Genomic DNA, 24,178 nt, shown 5'->3' with positions numbered 1-24,178 from the left:
GGTAAAGAAGGTATTTTGGACCAGTACCATATTTTGGAATGCAGTAAAGACCCGATTTTATCTGCCCCCAATTTCATCAGCCCCCGATTTTGTCTACTCCCGATTTTATCTGCTTTTTGACCCGATTTTGTCAGCTTCATATGAAAATTGATAGTTGGTAGTTTGATTGGCTCTAGCACACGAACCATATGGAATTCGGGTAAATCCTTTTTTGATCATATTTTTCTTATCTTAGAGATCCGAAATAAGCAAAAATAAAAATTTAAATTTTTGTTTGAATTTTGCCCTGTCAGACCCCCTTAAGGGAAATTTAAACTAAATAATCAGAAATGGTTATGGGGCTATGTCTAGGTACTAAAAATAATATTTCAAAAGCTCTAGTTTCTTTAAAAAAAAAAAAGAAAAATATATGTCCCGATTTTGTCAATGTTTGGCTGTTTTATCAGCCAAAAATTCACCAAGGGGCTGATAAAAATGGGTCTTCACTGTATTGCTAATGTAACACTGAAATTATCATGCAAAATAGCAACTTTCGTTATAGTATGAGCGAAATGGTATAATAGGAATGAAGTGAATTGAAAAATTTTAAACGTGTTCTCACATTTCAGCTAAACTGGTCCAAAATCACTAGTGGGTGGCACTGAAATTTTACGAATAAATTGGGTTGAAATGTTAACGCTGGGTACTCTGAATAAATCTGTGAATAGATTTTATCACGAACTGGACTCAATATTTCAACGATTTGTGCCTAGGAGGAAATGCATGCGCCGCTCGGAGAACAAACGACATTGGTGTAATGCAGAGTTACGAAATCTTCGAAATCGTCTCAGGAAGGCTCGAAAATTATTTTTAGAACAAGAGGCGAAACCGATAAAACGTCCGTGCGGGAATTAGAACGCCAATTCGAGATCTTGAATGTAACATACTTTCGCTCATATGTTTCCCGAATTGAAGGGGTACCTCTTTTATACAATTGTGCAAAAAGTACCTAATGTTTCATAATTGTTTTTTTTGAAGAAGTAAAATGACTTAGACATGTGCGCTTTTCTGTAAAATGTTTATTAAGGATTCATCAATAAAATAAAAATTTTCGAGTGTAAGGCATTAAAAATGGCGTCCCAAAACCAAAACTATCTTGAAGATTACATTACGTAGTGGCGCCCCAACATAAAACCTGTTTTAATCCACCTAGTGGTGCAATTGCGCCTTTCTCATTTATCCAAACTAGGATTCATTACATTCTTATTTCACTTAGCACGCATCCCACGATTACCACGAAAGTAGACGCTGACTCACTTTAAACAAAAAAGTATAGGGGAGACCGGGGCTGGTTTGCGGTGTTTTCAGTTTCCCTTTTTTAGCGCTTTTATGTTGATAGATCTTGCAAAATAGAACATGTCGCTGTTTCCAACATCCCTGAATTTTATCAAAGTTTTTGTTGCATTGACCGCTAATTTACCCCAGCCCCGGATTAAGTTATCGGTATGTATGAATACGCCAGAAAATGGAGATTCAATTACATCAAAGGTTTGTGCTGAAAGCCTTTTCAATAAAATTGTATATTAACCGACAATCGCCAATATATTTCAATCTCAATACCCCGGCATTTTTTTCGAAATTCTTCAGGCGATTGGCCGAAGTAAATATCCCCTACATTGACGCGATACACAAAGTTTTACTTTGGAGTGAATTTCAAAAATAAAAATATGCGTCACCGCCAACTTACTCCAAACGCATATTTTACAAAAAACTATTTAAAAAATAACTTTAATCCATGGATAGATTTAATATCTATACGGATACCGAAAGCTATTTTTACACACTCTCGACAAATATAATCAATTGGGAAATAAATTTAAAATCACCCTAAATAACACAAAGTGTTTAAAATTTAAATAAATTACTTGGTATGCTCGAAAACACAATGTAGGCTACAACTTCTACAAAACAAAATGTTTTTTAACAAAAACACATTGGATAATAGGTTTCACTTAACTTGAGGTACACAATGATAGGCAGTGCCATATGTCTAATAGAAACGAAGACAGAGGGATTGTGCCCCGGGCTCCCCCAATATTTAATTAACTTAATCAGCATGAGTTCGATGTTATCTTCATTATATTTTGAAATGTTGATGGAATGGGTTTGGAAGTGGGTTAGTAGAGTGGGAGTGGAGGATGCGTCAGAAATGCTTCATCTTATTTCGGTATACGGGGTGGATGAAGGAAATGCGGGTGGTCCAGAGGGAGAGGAGTGATGAAGGAGCGAGGTGTGCTGGCAAGGGAAGGGGAGGAGGGGATGGATGCTGAGTGGACACAATGTTCATCCGTAAATGTTGCCTTTCATTTGAGACTTTGTTTGAGAACATCGGTTCAGTCATCACCGAAAAACCGACATGACTTAAATTGTGGAATATGCCCGGAACCCGGGACTTCCGGAACCATCGATAGTGGACAATATATCCAAAGAATGTTTGATTGGCAATCAGTGAGCTAGGCGAGCGAATCGAACTAATTTGGTGACCGTTTCAATAGTTTTTAACCTCTGCGGTGTTACGATTGTACCGAATTATATGGGAAATTCCAGTGTAACCGTAGTAACCAACCTGTAACTCCGGAACCAAGACTCAGAACTGAATGAAATTCAGCAGCAGTCAATGGCATTACTGTATCTTTCATTTGAAATCAAGTTTGTAAAAATCGGTAGATAATTCGCTGGGTAATAGGTGTGATATTAGCTTAGGAACTTGGCGAGTTCTCCGGAGGCATCATGAACCATAATAGGTGGCCAATGTGGTTAAAACTGCTTTGATTGATCATTGGTGATCCAGACCCGCAAACTAGAGTAATGTTGAATCCATTTTAATATGTTTTACATCATTTGGATATCATGGTTGTACCAGTTTATATGGGAATTTGCTGTGTGACCGCACTCTTCAACCCCTTAACTCCGGAACCGGAAGTCGGATCAACTAAAAATTTAATAGCAGCTTATGGGAGCGTTATACCTTTCATTATACCATTCGTTATACCTAAGTTTGTGAAAATCGGTTCAGCCATTATTGCGATTTTATAGGTTACAGCGCCCGTGAATGTCGTCTTCTTTTAGGCGGGCAAATCCCGAAGTTGACTGGTTGAATGGCTCAAATACGAGAATGCCTGCAGATTTGAAAAATCTTGTTCCGAGAAAGCCGCCATTTTGGAAGTCATTTTTGACACCTTACACTCGATAATTTTTATTTTATAAATGAAACCTTAATAAACATTTTGCAGAATGGTGCACATGTGTAAGTCATTCTATTGCTTCATAAAAATTGTTAAACATTAGGTACTTTTTGCTACAATTATATAAGAGGACCCCCTGAATACAGCACGAAGGACAACCCAAAGCAGTTTTGGTCTTACCTGCGAAACAAAACGTTCCTCCGGTGGAATCCCGGAAAGCGTCAACTATCGAGACAGGACATCAACGTCACCAGCGGAGATGGCGGTTTCGTAATTATGCCATTTGGATAGTAAGTTAGATTTTCACAAAATCCCCACCAAACCGAATTTCTGACTACGCCGCTGACTCCAAGTAAGTAGAAACAAAGTCGTTCTACACTCGTCCACAAGAAACTTCTTCGAATGCTGCCTATCTATTATAATACATCGATAATCCGATTTGATCAGCCCCCAATTTTATCGGCCTCATATGAAAATATGTTTGATGGGTTCTAGCAGACAAACAAGGCTGAATTTGAGTAAATCCTTTCTTGACCATGTTTTCCTTATCTTAAAGATGCAAATATGTAAAAATAAAAAAAATCTTTTTTTTAAATTTTTGCGCTGGAAGTCTATATTTAATAATCAGAAATAGTTATTACACTACATCAAGGGAAGGGAAGAATATTTTCACAGCTTCAGTTTAATAAGAAGAAAAAATGGTTGTACCAGTTTATATGGGAATTTGCTGTGTGACCGCACTCTTCAACCCCTTAACTCCGGAACCGGAAGTCGGATCAACTAAAAATTTAATAGCAGCTTATGGGAGCGTTATACCTTTCATTATACCATTCGTTATACCTAAGTTTGTGAAAATCGGTTCAGCCATTATTGCGATTTTATAGGTTACAGCGCCCGTGAATGTCGTCTTCTTTTAGGCGGGCAAATCCCGAAGTTGACTGGTTGAATGGCTCAAATACGAGAATGCCTGCAGATTTGAAAAATCTTGTTCCGAGAAAGCCGCCATTTTGGAAGCCATTTTTGACACCTTACACTCGATAATTTTTATTTTATAAATGAAACCTTAATAAACATTTTGCAGAATGGTGCACATGTGTAAGTCATTCTATTGCTTCATAAAAATTGTTAAACATTAGGTACTTTTTGCTACAATTATATAAGAGGACCCCCTGAATACAGCACGAAGGACAACCCAAAGCAGTTTTGGTCTTACCTGCGAAACAAAACGTTCCTCCGGTGGAATCCCGGAAAGCGTCAACTATCGAGACAGGACATCAACGTCACCAGCGGAGATGGCGGTTTCGTAATTATGCCATTTGGATAGTAAGTTAGATTTTCACAAAATCCCCACCAAACCGAATTTCTGACTACGCCGCTGACTCCAAGTAAGTAGAAACAAAGTCGTTCTACACTCGTCCACAAGAAACTTCTTCGAATGCTGCCTATCTATTATAATACATCGATAATCCGATTTGATCAGCCCCCAATTTTATCGGCCTCATATGAAAATATGTTTGATGGGTTCTAGCAGACAAACAAGGCTGAATTTGAGTAAATCCTTTCTTGACCATGTTTTCCTTATCTTAAAGATGCAAATATGTAAAAATAAAAAAAATCTTTTTTTTAAATTTTTGCGCTGGAAGTCTATATTTAATAATCAGAAATAGTTATTACACTACATCAAGGGAAGGGAAGAATATTTTCACAGCTTCAGTTTAATAAGAAGAAAAAATTCATATTCAGTCAATGTCCCCATTTTGTCAGCCTAAAATACACCATTCTCTGAGGATATTTTCTTTCAATTGCATCGAGCTACACAAATTTTCAGGTGGTTTTCAAGGGGTTATTTTATCGACTTCTTCCAAAATTTGGCGAACCTATTCCAATTCGTGCGATAGTTTATGTTAAAAGGGTATTCTAAATTAATTGGTATACTTAAGGGTTTATATGTTGCAGATAGAGAAAATTCATAAATTTTCAACTATTACAAAATCTTCTTAAACAACTGTTCCTAACATGATTATGTAAATTATAAAGTATTTGAAAATTTTTAATTGAAGTGACGGAAGGTTATCGAAAAGTTTCGTGAAAAAGAAAGTTCCACTAATGATAATGATTTTCCCTAACGGGTTTCGAGAGTTTTTATTTGTTCTTTGGTATTAGGATTAGGACGAAAACTACATATTAAGAAGACTGATATCTCTTTCCTTCCACCGAGAACCGACAGAGGTTACAGCGCCTCTATTGGAAGAAGGTAGGAAGCTTAATGTAAAAATGTATATGTGTGTGTGCATCACTATGGAAAGTACCATCTTTACCCGCAAGTGGCGTCCCGAACAGAGTCTGATATCAAATTGAGAACTAACCTTGATGCTGTGATGTAGTAGGGAATGATTGCTCAGGTTGTTATCATTTTGGCCGTTTAACCGGTTAAAAAATCGAAAGCAGAAAAATTGCACTATGACATCAAACAGAAAACTATTTATGCTATCAGTGAAAGCAAATTGAAAACTAATTGAGATGGTGAAATATTTCATTGATAACAACATAAGTAATCAATTTGATGTTTGTCAAAGAAATATAAACAAGCATTTTTTTCTAAAAAATATTAGCACATCACAATGAGATCAAAATATGATGTCATATCTGAAAAAGTTTAAACTGATATCAAAATAAGATTTCAATTTGATGCTTGATATCAAAATATGTTGTCTATTTGCTGTAATTTTGATGTTGGACTTTGCTTGGGGTTGCTGTTACTGTCTCCGGATTCTGCACTACTGGGAAGTCATTTTTAGAAAAAGTCGATATCGAAGTAAAGTCTAAACTATGCACGCATGCATTTCAGAGGTAGCGAGATATCAAGAGCTGAAATTTTAGTGCTTAGTTCTCAGCCGCGTTGGGAATTTGAGTAAACGTATTGAGTATGAACTTCAAATCCATTCGAAAATTTGTTTTTCGAATTTATGTGACTCAGCACAACATATAACATATAACCCCTTTAGGAAAATTCAGCTTTCCCTACACAATGCATCGATTGAAGAATTTATATATGTTATTAACGGAGCATTAGCAATAATTCGTTTGTATTTCTATTTTATGGCCCATTTTTCCGCGTTTCCATTTAATTGGTTCAACCTTTGAGATTTCTTGCACTGATATTGTCCTATGCTAATTTGAGCGATTCTCTGAGTCCTGCCACTATCCCATATAGTATGTGTTATCAAAAACATCGCGAAGCATCAAGTTCTAAATGTTCTCAATCGATATAATACCCGAAGAAAGCGATAAGTGTTATAAGAAATGTATCATCACACTGTTAGGTGGATTAAAAGCGTTTTTCTTGCAAAAATCACAAAATAATGGTTATTTTCATATTAACGTCCCAAAACCGCATACTATTTTTGGCAAAAGAACATAACATGGCATATAATTAGCAAGGGCTATTTTTTTCCTTCTAGAACGATTCAAAAAATGAAAATCTGCTGAAAAATAATTGTAGCAAATTTTTTGAGGCCGAAAAGGTTCAAAATTTAGATTTTATTGGTCAACTTCTATGTGCTTGACAAATATTCTGATCAACAACAGGTACTAACAAGTATTCTATTTAAAAAACACTATCACTAACTTTGATCAGAATATTTGTTAAGCATCAATAGAAGAAGTCGATCAATAAAATCTAAATTTTGAACGTTTAATTTTACTCTGGAGTATTTTTCGCATTTTTGAAGAAAATATATAAATACCGGTACTGAGAGTGTCAGTACCGTAATAACGTTGCTCGCTAAAATGGTCGGTACTAGATACCCTAGCTGCAGACGTTTATTCAGACACTCGTTCAAAAAAATTTCCTAGTTAACTGTCAGAATTCAAACCACAGTTACAGAAAGCCTGCCAAACCAGATATTTCTTAGCGAACTTTTACAGCTTCATGTGCTTAAAAATGTCTATCACCTCTTCCTGTTACCGTCACGTTGGTGGTAATTGGTTTGACCAGTTTTTTGTTTTTTGTTAATTCAGTGTGTGAGTTCAGCAATTCGCGAAGCTCGAGCAAAATTTTCGCATGATGCTCTCTTCGTATCTCATCTTTTAGCAAATGATTTCATCTAATGCGGTACATTAATTCATTCCGAGATCTGACGCGCTGCGCGACTTTCATTGGATTCGATAGTTGGTAGATGATAAACTGAATGGTTTCATGCTGATACTAAAAAGGAGGATGTAAGTTGGACACAACTCTCTTTAAATCCCATTCATAATTATTAATACGAGAAAAACAAAAAAATCAAAATATACGTAGACTTTTGCAAAACCACGCCTCCCCCCTTATAGACAAACGTAGACTTTTGCTAGACCCCTCCGTCCCCCCTATAAGTCTACGTAGTCTAAGAGCGGCACCTAAGAATAAAACTACCGTTTTGAAATGTTATCACCAAGTAGCAACTTGCCACTAGCCGGCGCTACGGGCCTTGCGTGCAAACATGTATTCAATGCATTGGTAATTCCCGCATGCGAAATTGTATCCAATGGGGATTTTCAACATATTTTCATTTAAATGTTTACACAGGGTTTTCGGGAAAGTTTGCTTTAGCTTATATGTTTGTTTTATGTGGTTTTAGTTACACCAGCCATTTAGTGTTCGGCAGCAAACTGTACCTTGACTTATAGAGTCCTGTTTCATTCACCTTCAATAACGTGGGAGCAGGAACTCATTGGACCAATTCGTGGCTGAAGATACTTCAATCCGTGAAATATATTCAGTGTAACTAAATCGGACATCGACACATTAAATCTGATTCAATTTTAAATATAATTAATACACTGTTGCAAATGAATTCATACTATTTATAAAATCTGACGAACCCCGTATCTAAAACACGCTACCAATTTCTTCTTCATTTACAGTTATACCGTATCCTTAGGACTGATAGATACCTTAGTTAGAAAATTCAACACCATACGAGAATCAGTGGAGAACCAACAGAGTTTGGTGCTTTCCCTGCTGGCTTCGCTCGGTCTGCTGACGAAGCTTGCGGAACTGTGTCCGAGGGGTAAGTCTAGTTTAAACCAACGGTTCCTACATCCGCGTAACATGATCTGTTTTCCGTTCCATCCGCAGGTCCTGACGTTACCAAATTTCTGCTAACGGTCAAAACGACGGAACTGTTCGGAACGATCTCGTTGTTGTACGCGGCCATCGTGCCTATCGGTAAGACAGTCCATCAAACGATTTCCTAGCGCTGCTGCTGCTGTTGCAGCAAAAGTTCGATGTTTTGTTTTTCCCCATCTGGCTCTCGAGCTACATATTTGCTTTCGAAGTGTTTGCCTTTCAAGTTTGCTCCGTTTTTGTTTGAATAATCCGTTGACTTTCATGTGGCCGGGGGTGCAAACGAAAACACACTCGCACACACAAGGGAAGCTCTATTTGCCCCCATCGGAGGCGCTCAGTTCGGAACGTGAGAATAGCTTAATTTCGGTAATTCCAATACGTTTTTATGTGTGCTTTTCTCATCCTATTCAGTTCCTGCGGGCCTTTTATTTAAGCGGAGGCTGCAAGAATCTAAGTGGGAAAGAGTCCACCATCACGTCTTTGATGGTTCAGGCAATTTATTGCACCGATACCGGGCCCTGCCGTTGTTTTGGACGGTAGCATATTTTTCGTGTCATTCCCATGTTTTGCTGGTAGCTCACCTACCGGAAATGAGATAATTTAATTAAAGTTATTATGATTTCATTCTATGCCGGTCGAATTTCTTTTAAAATAACCCCTTCATACAGCATTTGGTCGCTTCGCTAAGTAATTAGAGTAATTACCTGTGCTAACGGTGGCCCTGAATATACATCACGAGTTGTTTGGAACATCGTTTTAATAGCAATTTTTCATCTTGTTTTATGTGTTTTCCTCTTTTTTTAGGTTCACTAATATAAAAACGACAGAATAGTGTGTTTGATTGTTTTATACTATCCGCAGGTGAATGCATTCCACCGAGAACAATTTCGCTGGCGGCGGCTACCTTTAATCTTCTGGTAACACTGGCCAATCTGGACATTGCGACATTTCAGGTAAGGTTTTCTGGTTGTGCATACCATTGCAATACATGCACGTCTTCTCTATTAGATTTATGCATATTTTGGTTTCTTGTTGTTATTGGGATTTTTGGCTAACGTTTGACACATGTCTTAAAGTGGATTTTGTGGATTTGGAACATTTTTTTGTTAAAAGGGTTAAGAAAAGACAAATCTTCACCATCATGACCATAAATGCAGCTACATTCTTATTATAATGGAATTAAACGGAAGACATCTGTCTTAAGAGCGCTAATTGTAAAATTCTACTAAATAACTCAGAAAGTTTAGATTTTTTTTGTTTGTAGAAGTATCTTTTTTTATTTATTTTTATTTATTCTTATGAACTGGCAAAATTCCCGAATATTACTCCTTCTTTTAAACCTGTTGTAGTTTATTGATGAACGACCACAAACCTTCGGAATCCAAATAACAGTCGATGATCACAAAAATTTCAATAATATTAGACCTTCTAATAGTACATGAACAATCAAATTTAGTTCAATTCATTAGGTTGACTAAATCGTGTCTTCGCCGTATTTCGAACTGTACTGCCAAACTCACCGAGATTGTTGGCCATGTCCAGGTCCGAAAGTCTTCCGAGTAAACTAATTTCGTTGTTGAGTTTTTTTTTGACCACCTAGGGAACTATCAAAGGGCATTAATATGCATGGGGAATACGCATGGTTTTGTCGGAGTGGAATGATGACTGTTGAATCATATGTTTGAGGGTTGAGAATTGATAGTATTTTTTTTGGGGACAAATTTATCCTTTGGAGTTTCCAGTAAAGTAGAACAACATTTTGGAAGGTTCAGTTCTTCATCTCGAAAGATACTTAACAAAAACTTTGTAGCATCTATAGATAAGGTAAAACTGGGACACGAAGTGAGCAAGCAAACATTTCAATGGTTTAGTAGGTTCCTCTTCTACTAATGTGCTCAATACTTCTCATCCGTCATTAAGGCCGCATCTAATTTTCGACCTATCTTTCAAATCTTGTTCGAATGTATTGTCGTTTGCATAATCAGATGCGCGAGGGTTTGTGTTTTGTGATTCAATCTCATTCGAACGTTTTCCGGATCATCATATTCCATGCACTGCCAATAAAGTAGTCGTACTTTCCATCTACTAGACATTTTACGTCTTCCAAGTTCCCGAAAAATATGATTCTAGCTTACCTTAAAACTTCCACGAATTTGCTGTTTGAACTCGGTTAAAAACATTTTTGAGCCACTTTACAATGTAATGAGAAAAGTATTCTTATCTTGTGATCCTCGTGTCAATTTCCAATCGACTATATATCGGCCGACTGTTTGGAGCTCAAATTGCTGTCGATTAGGAAACAAGTAATCATTCTCCTAACTTACTTACTCTTCTTACTCTGCTGAAACTGGGGTTGCATGAGTTAGAAGGGTTTGAAAAGAGACACCCGTGAAGATCGCTTAACAGATCATCTTTCAGCGCAATCGAATAGTGACCTTTCTCCAATTATGCCTGCACTCGATAATGAGCCGAAGCATTGTTGTAGAGAACACCACTGCGATTGTGCTCGTTGTCGTCAATTTTAATCAAAAATTTTCCCATTTTAAAGAATTAGAAGGACCACGTTTCTCGCAACTGCCAGTATTCACACCTGATATTGTGCGAAGTGACTCAATTTTCGATTCCCCCAAAATCCGAAATGGATCTACACGGTTTAATAAAAAATACTGGGAATTTACAATATAGCATAGTCCACACAATTAAATCTCATTTTTTCTAATACCTATTCAAAATTGAATCATCACACAGTGGAACCGCGAGAGACGTTTGAACGATCAAAGACGATGTACTTATGATCAGATAACGAAGTCTGTTTGTCAACTCATGCGCAATACCGTCACAGCAGAGAGTTACATCTAACACCTCTTTTCTGTCAGATCGTGCAAATGTTGGGGGATTTCATACATTAAGTATATGCATATTTGTGCTGCTTAACTAGTCCATCAATTCGGTGCTTCTCAAATTGATATTTGAGATTCCCCAAATTATGTGGTGGGTTTGAAACTTTGAAACCTGGTAGCGTCGCCAGGAATTTCATTTTTTGCAATTTATAATCTTCCGAAATGAAACCATTTTCAGTCATTTTCTCAGTAGAACATATACTGCACCTAAGACTAATTTATTTCAATTTTATTAAATAAATAAAGAATAGGGTAAAGTGGCTCGAAACCGATCCGATAAGCAAAGTATATGCCAAAAGTGTTTTAAAAATCTTTATTTGGTTTAAAATGTTTGTGGATTTTTTGAACAAATCATTTCCTGACATTTTAAGTAGCTGCACAAGGTAGTAGGTTTCTATTTGTTGGAGATAATGAAAGTGTATAAATTCGTCATTGTACACCCAGGTTTTTTTACACGGTTTTTTGCGCGGTTTTTTACGAGGTTTTTTTTCGCGGATTTTCCAATTAACGCGGTTTTTTTACGCGGATTTTCCAATTAACGCGGTTTTTTACGCGGATTTTCCAATTAACGCGGTTTTTGCAAAAATGTTCTAATTCCTTTTGAATGCAAAAGACTTAGACTTTTTTCTGAAAAAAATTTCTAAGTCCTTTTAAATGCAAAGAATTTAGAAGAATTTTGGCAGTTTTTATTTTGCGCGGATTTCGCCATTAACACGGGTTTGGCAAAAAATATTCTAAGCCCTTTTGAATGCAAAAGACTTAGAAGATTTTCGGAAAGATGGAAGAGACGGGTCTGGAAGATTCCTTATGGCCCGCACCCCAACAATATGGGTATTTTCGGAATGGTCTTGAAGAGTAGGTTCCAGAAATTGATTTTTGACGCCATTTTGAAATCAAAGATGGATATTTATGGCGACTTCCGGTTTAGCGAAATTCGCTATAACCTAATTAATATGGGTATTTTTGGAATGGTATTGGCAAGTAGGTATCAGAAATTTATGTTTGGCGCCATTTTGAAATCCAAGGTGGCGACTTCCGGTTTAGCGAAATTCGCCATAACCCAATCAATATGGGTATTTTCGGAATGGTCTTGACGAGTAGTAGACAAAGATCTATGTTTGACGCCATTTGAATTCCAAGATGGCGACTTCCGGGTTAGCCACATTCACTATAACCCAGTCAATATGAGTGTTTTTGGAATGATCTTAACGAGTTTGATTTTTGACGCCATTTTTAAATCTAAGATGGCGATTTCTGATTTCGCGAAATTCGCTATAACCCAATCACTATTGGTATATTTGGAAGTTGATGTTGTAGTACAAATAGTTTTAATTAAACAGTTGAATTTACTTAAATTTAAGCAATATGTTTAATTTGAATAAACTCAAACCCCCAACTCACACCACATACGTCTCTTTCTTCTCTCTCTACCATTCTCACCGCACTTTTCTGGATGAACACATAAAAATATTTTGCATTTTACTGGTTTATGATTAGATCTTATATTTGAGAAGTGGTTAAGACGATTGCCCAAATTTTTCGTGCGAGAATTTCGGTAAACCGGGAGTCGCCATATAGAATTTTAAAATGACGGCAAACATCGACGTTTGTCTGCTACTCGTCAAAACCATTCCAAAAATACCCATACTGATTGGGTTACAGCGAATTTCGCTAAACCGGAAATCGCCATCTTGGATTGCAAAATGGCGTCAAAAATCAATTCTGGCACCAACTCTTCAAGACCATTCCAAAAATATCCATATTGATTGAGTTATAGCGAATTTCGCTAAACCGGAAGTCGCCATCTTTGATTTCAAAATGGCGTCAAAGATCAATTTCTGGCACCAACTCTTCAAGACCATTCCAAAAATATCCATATTGATTGAGGTATAGCGAATTTCGCTAAACCGGAAGTCGCCATCTTTGATTTCAAAATGGCGTCAAATATCAATTTCTGACACCTACTCTTCAAGACCATTCCGAAAATATCCATGTTGATTGAGTTATAGCGAATTTTGCTAAACCGGAAGTCGCCATTTTTGATTTCAAGATGGCATCAAAAATCAATTTCTGGCACTTACTCTTCAAGACCATTCCAAAAATTCCGAAAATACCCATATTGATTGGGTTACAGCGAATTTCGCTAAACCGGAAATCGCCATCTTGGATTGCAAAATTGCGCCAAAAATCAATTTCAGGCACCAACTCTTCAAGACCATTCCAAAAATATCAATATTGATTGAGTTATAGCGAATTTCGTTAAACCGGAAGTCGCCATCTTTGATTTCAAAATAACATTGAAAATCAATTTCTGGCGCCTACTCCTCAAGACCATTCCGAAAATACCCATATTGATTGGGTTATAGCGAATTTCGCTAAACCGGAAGTGACCATCTTTGATTTCAAAATTACGCCATAAATCAATTTCTGGCACCTACTCTTCAAGTCCATTCCGAAAATACCCATATTGATTGGGTTATAGCGAATTTCGCTAAACCGGAAGTCGCCATCTTTGATTTCAAAATTACGTCAAAAATCAATTTCTGGCACCTTCTCTTCAAGACCATTCCGAAAATACCCATATTAATTTCGCTAAAACCGGAAGTCGCCATCTTCGATTTGAAAATGGCGTCAAAAATCAATTTCCGGAACCTACTCTTCAAGACCATTCCGAAAATACCCATATTGTTGGGGTGCGGGCCATAAGTCTTTTGCATTCAAAAGGACTTAGAATATTTTTATTTGCAAAAACCGTGTTAATGGCGAAATCCGCGCAAAAACAAACTTCCAAAAATATTCTAAGTCTTTTGGTGAGAATTTTTTTTTGCGCGGATTTTTGAATTAACGCGGTTTTTTTACGCGGATTTTCCAATAACGCGGTTTTTTACGCGGATTTTCCAATTAACGCGGTTTTTTACGCGGTTTTTTTACGCGGTACGTTTCCCCCGCGTAAAAAACCTGGGTGTACTTTTTATTTTTATTTCAGAATATTCAGCTGTCTTAAATGTATTTTGCATGTTTTGAGCAAAACGAAAAGATTTGGGAATTTTTTAACGCATTTTTGTCACGTATTATTATTTTACACTTATTTTAAAAATAATGCTTTCTTTGAAGAAGAACAAGCATTTTTTCGTTCTTCTTTGTTTATTTTTTTTGTTGCTATTCTTTCTACTTTTTTGGTTTTTGTTCAGTTTATGTTCTTGAGATTCTTTTTTTTCTGTTTGACGTCTTCTTGTGTTTTCTTTTTCTGTCTTCTTTCGCTTTGGTTGTTTCTTCTGTTCCTTTTTCTTTTCGGTTACTTTTCTTCATTTGTTGCATCTTCGTGAACTTCTTCTTATTCATTTCTTTCGTGAAAATTTGGACGTTGTTGGTCGGTCATTAAAACATAAATAAATACTCGAAAACTCGCATGCAAAGTCTAGAAAGCGCGGTGGTTGGTTTCGAATGACTACGACTATTCTTTAAATGTGATTTGTCATTTACAGAATAAATTTAGTATAATTTTATAACTGTGTTTTAAAGTCTAGGCCTTAAGGAATCTAACCAACCTACCTTTAGATTTTTAAAAGAAAGAAACAGCATTATTAACGCAGGCTCCAAAAACTAAAAATGGTGCTTAACCATAGGTTAGAATACGGGAAGAGAATGTTGTCATAGCTCAAAATTGTTGGCTTTCAAAAACCACCACCGATGAATTCGACGGCAGCATGAGACCTGAGAAAGGTCGGGGGTTCGGTTTGGGATCACCGGTCGGTTTCGGACCACCTAAATCGGCATAAAAGCAACGACCAAATTAAAAGAACGGAAATTGCTTAGTATTTTTTATCAAGTCGGTATTAACAAAAAACGCATGCAAAGTCGATCAATCAACCTTACAGCATCGTTCGGTACTATGAAGTTCCAGGGTTTTCCAAGCATAGTTTTTTGGATATAAAACAAATACCGTAAATTCGGTTTGACGAAGGGCTTCTGGTTTTTTTTCACCCCGTAACAGGACAACTGAGTGCCCGCAAAACCGAAATGCTCTTAACCAGTGCTTCTCAACCTGGGGTCGGCGGACCCCTAGGGGGCCGCAAAGTCATTGCTGGGGGTCCGCGAAGAAAAAAATATATTTTCCGAGTGTAGATTGGAATTTCAAGTCTTGTTTCCTAACAAACGAAAAATAACATATTGATAGCATACAAAATCGATGTTTATCCGTGGGGGTCCGCAGCAACCCAGGGCAATTTCTAAGAGGTCCGTGGTACGAAAAAGGATGAGAATCGCTGCTCTTAACAATGGCATTTTTATCCGATCTGGACATAGTTGGATGTTTTGGTTTTATGAACTCATCTACTTTTAGAATCCGTAAAATGCATATGGTTCCTGGTAAACGGATTTCCGGAGGCATTTTATTTGTGAATTTTAGAAATACTAGCAATATGGGTGTTCAAAATACTTGGAATCGACTTAGAAACCTACCATGGTTATGGAACCATTTGATGAGTTGACCCCGGAACGGTCTTTTCGGAGAAGGTACCCGCAAGGCCGTGAGTGACCATTCCGAGGTCAAATCGTCATATGATCCCGTAAGGTTAAGAAACGAATTTCTGAAACAATTTCATGAATTTTAATTCCTATAATACTGGGATTTTATTAGAATTTACAAATCGTGTCCCATTACTGAAATATGCCTCTTGAAATCCGGATTAATGGGAACCAGATGCATCCGTTCAATTTCATATATTCTACAAGTGGATAATTTCCTGAATTCAGGCCTTCCAAAAGTGTTCTAAATCGTTTAAAAATCGTCATAATGCTGAAGCTTTGAATTTGCGGGTACGGCATAGGCGGGGATGCTGCAGCAACGGCGATTCGTCCTCGCGAAGGTTATTTGACACGTGGCGATACGTGCAGGGACGCTAGAAATGAGAACCTTCTACTGAACGCGTTTGAAGTGATGGAAACAGTATTATGACGAACATCTAAATGCTGAATCAGTGGGCGATGATAGTAGTGCGCGAATCAACCCGTGGCACACTGACACCTCTCCATACAAAGTTTTGACAAAATTATTATAATTGGATTATGTGACTAAAAATTGGATTTTTAACTAATTTTGGATTGCTGAATCCATTTCTGCTATCAGTTTTGAAATTCCTTAATTCTTTTTTCGACTACTCTGTTGTAAACCAGTTTGAAGGCGTTGGTCGTTACAGGGTTAATATTCATGTTAATAATAGTAGTCAATCGCATTGGATTGCATAAATGGTAGACAAAAATAGTAAAAATCACTAATTTTTCAGTAATATGATGAATTTTTCAGTAATATGTAGCCAATTTGTAAGAAGATTTATGAGCTATAGGACGTGATTTCATAGCCTTTCTTCACGTGAGAAAGGCAAAAAAGTTGCAATAATTTAAAAGTGATGCAATTTGATTTCGTACACCCTTTACTAAATAGTAGCACTGTACGGGGATAGAAGAAGCGTACCGAATATATATTGGTAGAGCGTTAGCCATTTTTAGTTGAAAGAACTAAGACAAAAATCAACAAGTGCAATACTGTAATTTTGTGATTGCGGGGTTTTCCGTGAATTATACATCGAAAGCTACTATTTGGCGCACTTAGTATTATCATATTCTGCAAACATCAACAGTGGATGGTTTTCCGTTATCCGAGCTTTCAATTTTGATTGCTGAATTTAGCTCTCGAAATTGTTTTATCCACTTTCAATATTTTTTCTACCGAGAAACACACAGTGTAAATAAGAGCTGCGCATCCGTGAAATATTTTTCAAATCAGAATCAAGGCATCGCCAGCAGCAGTCAGAGCATCGCCGTGAATGTGTATGTGCTTTATATTATAATAAAAGAAATATTCTGACTGAAAGCGTACTTGGTTTCAACAAGTTTCGCACACAAATCTCACCATCGATCGATGAGTTCCTCCAAGCACTTGAAGCTGAAAGTATTCCAAGCCCGTCAAACCTAATTAAAATCTTCACTCAAAAACAATATTTATCCAGTTGTTGAAAGCTTGAAATGGAAACTTCTAATCAAGGCAGACTGTATCGAAAAATTTCGTCACGCCTTTCGGCTGGTGACTAGTATGTAGGATGTAGCCGGTACACCAGTAGCAATCTCGTTCAAACGTTCAGCTCACCCTTTGTTTGCAGAATAACACAATCACGCAACAAGTCAGCCAGTTGTAGCGGATCTGATGGGCCGTATCTGAAATACGCCATCCTCCAATAAATAGCTGAGATTCGTTTCGGTCGTGATTACTGAAGATGTTTTGGTAGCATTTTAAATCACTTGCTGTGCTGAGTAAACAGTCGTTGGATCTGCGACAGCAGCGTTACGATATCTATAGATAAAAATTGCAAACGATTTTCTCTCGTGATACATTTTGGATTTTTCACGAAACGCGATGTCAGCTACCGAATTTGGCATATTCAATTATTCATTTCCAATTTAACTTTTCGATTCTTATCCCGTAAACTTATTTGGTACAATTCGCCTCAATGAGTTTATCTATTTCTTATACTTGTTCGCGGTGCTTTGGCTTCTAGTAGAAGACAACCTTACTTACACGTAGCATTAAGCATTAAACGCGCAAATTGGTACTCATTAAAATTTGTGAAATTCGTCTGTGAATCTAATCAAAAGTCTTTTTCAATTGTGAATTATATACTTACACCTCATAGTCGAATTCAAGCACTAAGCTCGTTTTAGTATTTCTCAAAATGCGATGCTTGCTCAAAGATCGAAAAGCAATATATTTGGCAAATATTTATTTTTTGCAATGTGGGCTTCTAGCTGCTGTAACATACCCATCGAACATCACCGTTGGTTAGTAATTTAATTTAGATAAAAAGTTCGTCTTCTCATTTATTGATGGCAGCTCGAAATTATCGGAAAAACCAACCAAACTCGACGAAACTTTGGAGTTCACTTCATCGGTGCTCGAAGTTATTGCAGTTGTACTGTTGCCATATGAATAACTGTCCCTTGTGACATGGGGTTCCTTGTATACATGGGACAATTATGCGTAGAGCGGCAGTATAGTACCGACCAAATAAGGGAGCCGACAATTTTTCTGATCCTTACCGACTAGTAATAGAATAATTTGCTGCCAGGTTGAATTAAAAGATAAAGGTTTTCTTTATGAAATAATTCGTGTACATCGGAAAAATTATTTTTTCCAGCTTAAAATCATAGTTATAATCTCATGACCTACATCAGAAATTCCAGCAAGACTAAATAGAAAAAAATTATGTCGACCATTTTCAATTTAATATAGCATATTTGACAACACTGGAACCAAAAATAACTATTTTTCTAGATTCCTTGACTCATTTCCTTCGAAATGCATCGCACCGATTGTTTATAGACCAAATGAAGCCAATGACATGAATAAAAGTTAATAATTCACATTTTTTTTCTATGGTAAATTTTCCATGCAGTGGAATTTTTCATGCACGATTATGACACGCCATACAAATTTTGTCATCAATGACACGTGATAGTGCGACTTTTGTTTGCATTATAGTAAAAATTTGCAACAGTCGACCGATCTTCGTAGTATTTGAGAGATTAACCCTCCGGCACTCGCGCCGTTGTATTTTGTGCAACACCTTCCGAAATTCTAGCGAAATCTTCTTCCAGCACTAGCGGCTGCTCATTCGGGGAGCCACCCGTGCGAGTGCCGGAGGGTTAATACAGAATAGATAGAAGTGTCAATTGTCTTCTTTGAATTGTTTATACCATTTATTAGTTTCAAGATATTCAATCTCAAACTTTACAAATCGTTTTTCTCGAAATGTGCTAAATGGCGCTTGTCATAAGAAATCACAACAGTGACGAAGTGGCGCTCTCTCTTGGTGTGCTGTTAAGTTGCCTTAACAGTTTTATATATATATATATATATATATATATATATATATATATATATATATATATATATATATATATATATATATATATATATATATATATATATATATATATATATATATATATATATATATATATATATATATATATATATATATATATATATATATATATATATATATATATATATATATTGCTTCGGATCAAATAAGATGTTTTAATGTAATTTTGGAACACCGAATTCGTTTTTGATATTAAACTACATTGAAAATAAACATTGGGGTGGCTCAAAAATATTTATCTTGTTGAAACGTCAATCATCAATTTTTTTAGAATTTTTCGGGTGCCAAATCGATTTTGATATTAAAACTTATTAGGAAAAACTTTAATTACTCATAAAGGTGGCTCAAAAAATAATTTGGTCGTGAAGGTTCATAATGTCTTTAAAGAAAAGCTTTGAATTTGTGTTTAGATAATTAAATATATTTAAAATTAACTTTACTAGTAATTAGGGTGACTCAAAAATAAATATTTTTCTGTATGAATCAAATGATTTTTTCAGTAAAAATTATTGTATGCTGAATTTATTTTAAATGTTGGAACGAATAAATATTTATCTGAATATGTAGTTAAGGTTATTAAGTTTTAACGGGTCAAATAATATGTTTTTAATATTTTGGGAACATTGAAATTATTTCTGGTTTAATTGATATAAAAAATACATTCACTGATTAGTAGGGTAGTTAACGTATAGTTTTTCGTGTCAGTTCAAATAATAAAAGCTGAAAGCTTTTTCCAAATTTTTAGTTTTTTTACAATTTATTTTATTTTTGGTTTATCTATTTTTTCGTTATTCGGTCGTACGAGTGTGTTGAAGTTTCGTGACTTACAGCAATTGAAAGTTGATTTGTGAAAGTAATAGTGAAGTTTTTGGTTTTACTTGACGTTATCACGCTCAATTTTTTCGGCAAAAGCGACCTCTTCTGGTGGATAGCTGAGTTATCACATGTTGCATGCAAGCGTTATTTCGTCGCTCAAAAGTATGGCTTGTACCACCTGCTCGAAAGTCGTTAATGATTCTCAGCGAATCACCTGTCGTGGGTACTGCGGAAATTCGCTCCACATGATATGTGTCAAGATGGATTATGATATTCGAGACGTCTTTGGAATTCACTCACGGAATTTATTCTGGATGTGTGCCGAGTGTGCTGATTTGTTTAGTAATGATAATTTTCGTACAATGGCTTCTCGTTGTTGCGAGAATACAATGCCCCACGACAATTACCTGAAATCTTTTAAGAAGGATATAGCTGATTTGAAGCATATCATAAAATCTCTCTCGGTTAAAGTCGATACAAAACCGCTATCTCTGACTGTAAATACACCATGGAAAAGGATTTCTAAGCGCAAGCGTAAAGATAATACGCTCAAAAAAACTATTATTCGTGGAGCCAAAGCTGCGTATGAAACGATAAAAACAGTTTCACCACCTGAGGAGCTGTTATGGGCAGAGCCTAAAATTCAATGAACGACGAAATTCAGAGGATTCATCTTCGTCCTTTCCTTGCCTCTTTCGTCGCTAAATGCATGAAAAAAAAACAATAAAGGCGATGTCCCCTCCTCTCTCGATTCTACGGAAACGAGTAGCAGCAGCAGCGACTTTCGTTTTCCTATGACAATCCGAAATTTCAATTTCGTTTTGATGCATGCTCAGTAATTTGCGATTCTCATTCATTAAATGAAATTAATGCAATGCGCATCTAATAATGCAACTAGAACATAGTTAAAATGAGAAATATGCACACCGATTAGGCTTCCGTCTTACAATACCCTCATTAGCTCGCAAATCTACAGAATCGAGCATCGACAAATAAATATCATTACTAGTGTATTTTCGTTTCCCCAGCAGTAACCTCAATATCGAAGTTACCAACATCATTCTGAAATTCAAAGCGAAAACGAGCGTGCGTGAGAGAATAATGAAAACGCTCTGCTACACGTTTGTTTTGTCCTAGCCCGTTGTTTCATTTTCGATTTCGCAAAGTGCTAGTGGTATGGAATGAAGCTTCGTTCTTTCGTCAGTTTCGCCTGATTTTGGCAAATGAAAAAAACATTTTCCGACTCTGGTTATGGGTCTACTTGTTTGCATTTGATCCCAGTACGACGGATGATAAATTTTCTACACTTGTGAAAGATTGTCTGGGGAAGGATCTGCAACCGAGAATAGTTCGTCTAGTTCCAAAGGAAAAGGATCTCTCATCGCTGAACTTCATTACATTCAAAGTTGGCGTTAGCAAATCATTCAGTGACAAGGCTCTATCCAAAAACACTTGGCCGGAGAACATCTACTTCCGTGAATTTGTGACCAATTCAAAAATATAATGACCAATCATCAGGATTGCTCCGGAGAAGAATTCATCTGGTGGTGGACAGTAGCACCAAACTATCCCGGATAAGCTCGTCAGTCCAACTTCATGTTCCTCTGTGAGCAACCTCGGATTACCTGACGAGTAAGCGTCTTCTTCTGTCAGGTTAATCCAAGAATGGTATATGTTCTTCCGAAGCAATACAACGCCCTCAAAGTAAATTTAACTTACACGCACCACCGCTGTGAATCTTCAACTTCAAAATGATAATTTTGATCGCATCGTAACTGTCCGCTCAGGTAACACTAGAAGCAGTACATGTCCTGCTGAAGCTTCGAATGGTATTGCTCGTCTCTCAAATAATGACAAGGCGTACGGGTTATCAGACGATCATCATGATGTGGAGGAATTTCAGGAACCGACTTTTGATGCAGACTGAATGGTAAACTGACGATTGTTTACCAGAACGTTCGAGGCCTACGCACAAAAATCGAAGAAGTATTTCTAGCAATCTCTTCTTCCCATTACGATATGATTGTTCTGATCCAGTCCTGGATAGACAACAGGATTCATTCTCGTCAGCTTTTTAGCGATACATATGCTGTTTATAGAAACGATCGCAGTTTTGTGAATCTCCTTAAATCACGCGGAGGGGGCGTACTCATCGCCGTGTCTACTGCATTGCATAGTTTCGTCGATCCAACACCTGTTGACGTTTCGTTAGAACAGCTGTTCGTTAAACTGAAGCTACCTGACCGTTTTGTTAGCGTCGGTGTAATTTATTTACCACCAGATCGTAAGAGTGACATAGCCAGTGCAAACAACATTATCCGATCGATTGCTGCTTGGAAGTAATGATTGCGCATTATTGTTTGGAGACTACAATCAGTCTGCCCTCATTTAGGACACACATGACAATGTCGCACCTGTAGTCAACATGCTTCAGCTTCATCTGTCTCACACAAATTAATAGCATTGTAAATCGTTACGGTCGTATCCTGAACATTGTCTTATGGAATGAGACAGCACTTGCCTACTGTCAGATTCAAGAAACCTGCTGAATCTTTTTCTGTGATTGATGCAAATCATCCTCCCGTAGAAGTTATTATTAGTCTGCCGAATACTGTAATTTTTTAGGATATCCCGAGCTGAGCACTCCTTAATGCGGACTGGTATTCACTCGAGCATGCGGAAGATATTGACTGTACCGTTGCATATTTCACAGCTGTGATCAGTGCCCACTTGACTGATTATGTTCTGTGCGTAGGCCAGCTCGTAAGGCACCGTGGGGTAATGCACATCTACGACATTTTAAACGACTCAGTACTAAGCCACTTCGCTTGTATTACCGTACACGCTGTCGTGTCACTAAATATTGTTTTGCGCTAGCGAATAATAATTATCGATCCTATAACATTTTCTTTTACAAACGCTACTCCATTCGAACACAAGAAAACTTGCGCAGGGAGTGGGCGTAGCGTATTGGTAAATCGATTGCCTTGTACGCAGCGCACCTGGGTTCGAGTCCCGACCCCGCACATAGGGTTAGAAATTTTTCCTAAGAGATTTTTCTAACCCGAAGAGGCGAATGACCTTAAGGTTAAAACCTCTATAATTGAAATAAAAAAAAATCTGCGCATTAATCCCCGCCAGTTTTGGAAATTAGCTCCAAGCGGAAGGAGAACGGATTTCCTACTGATGTGATTTTGAAAGATCAGACTTCGTGACGTGTGAACATGCAATGAAAGCAGTACAGTTAATCCTTAAAAAGAAAAGCATTAACAAACAATAGAAATTTATCAAACTGCTATACACAATAACTTTGCACATTATATCCTAATGACTTTTGAGGGATTGAAGGGATATTTTAGAGATCTTTGCAGTTTTAGCTGAAAACCTGGTCAAGTCTCCCCATATTCTCCTAAATATATAAAAGAACCACGGCTCCATGGAGCTAACGCCTTGAGCCGTGCCAAATAAACGAATTGAAAAAAACCATGGAAACGTTGGAAGTAAAAGCTGTATTAGCTGATACGCCGACTTCTTATAATATTAGCTCGACAGTCTCATAGCTTTGTTTTCTATAAATGAGCTTTTTGTGAAATCTTTACAAGATAATTGTTTCTATAAAATCTACTACGCCGTAATTTCAAATCATTTACTTTTTCACAGGACGTGTTATCAGAGGAGAATCTTTCGTTCAAGTTCCTGGACGTGGTAAGCATCCTTTTGCAGTACTGCGTACCTAAATCGGAGGTGAAAGGCGAAACACAAGCTGTGATAATCGACTTAATAGCTACGTTAGGTTTCTTCTGTGCCAATAATAAAGTTAATCAGGTACGTTATCACGAATTGCAATACATACTTACAAACATATACCTATCAAGAGTCCGCATCAACTTAAGCGCATGATACACCATATTTTATTTCATTCTTCCGCGCATTACGTAACCATATTTTCCGACCCGTTTCGGATAGATTGGTTATGATGGTGGATTTTTTTATGCTTTTGTGTCCCAAGCCAGTCGTTCGAAGGAAAGAAACCACAAAAAAGAAAACACATCTCCCGCTTCCTTTTGTTCTTGCGAAGGCGCGCGCCTCATTCGCTCCGCCGTCAATGGTTTCTTCCATTAGCTTTTACCGTGCGCCGCAATGATTTTCTGATCTAAATTACTTTTATGACTTGTGTATTCTAGTTAG

The 24,178-nt window shown here is 37.0% G+C and overlaps 1 protein-coding gene across 2 annotated transcripts in view; it reads left to right on the top strand.

Moving 5' to 3' along the window:
* The window catches only part of LOC131682199 (calponin homology domain-containing protein DDB_G0272472), a 160,299-nt gene that overhangs the window by 124,007 nt on the left and 12,114 nt on the right, over positions 1-24,178 (top strand). For both annotated transcript variants that reach the window (XM_058963518.1, XM_058963517.1), the window contains exons 9-12: positions 8,130-8,275; positions 8,344-8,433; positions 9,196-9,287; positions 23,651-23,815. In XM_058963518.1, the coding sequence (XP_058819501.1) occupies positions 8,130-8,275; positions 8,344-8,433; positions 9,196-9,287; positions 23,651-23,815 (493 nt within the window). The remainder of the gene's footprint in view (positions 1-8,129; positions 8,276-8,343; positions 8,434-9,195; positions 9,288-23,650; positions 23,816-24,178) is intronic.

This window comes from Topomyia yanbarensis, chromosome 2, assembly GCF_030247195.1.
Source record: "Topomyia yanbarensis strain Yona2022 chromosome 2, ASM3024719v1, whole genome shotgun sequence".
NCBI lineage: Eukaryota > Metazoa > Arthropoda > Insecta > Diptera > Culicidae > Topomyia > Topomyia yanbarensis.
Note: the sequence above shows the minus strand (reverse complement) of the source record. Positions and strands in the feature narration are given on the sequence as shown.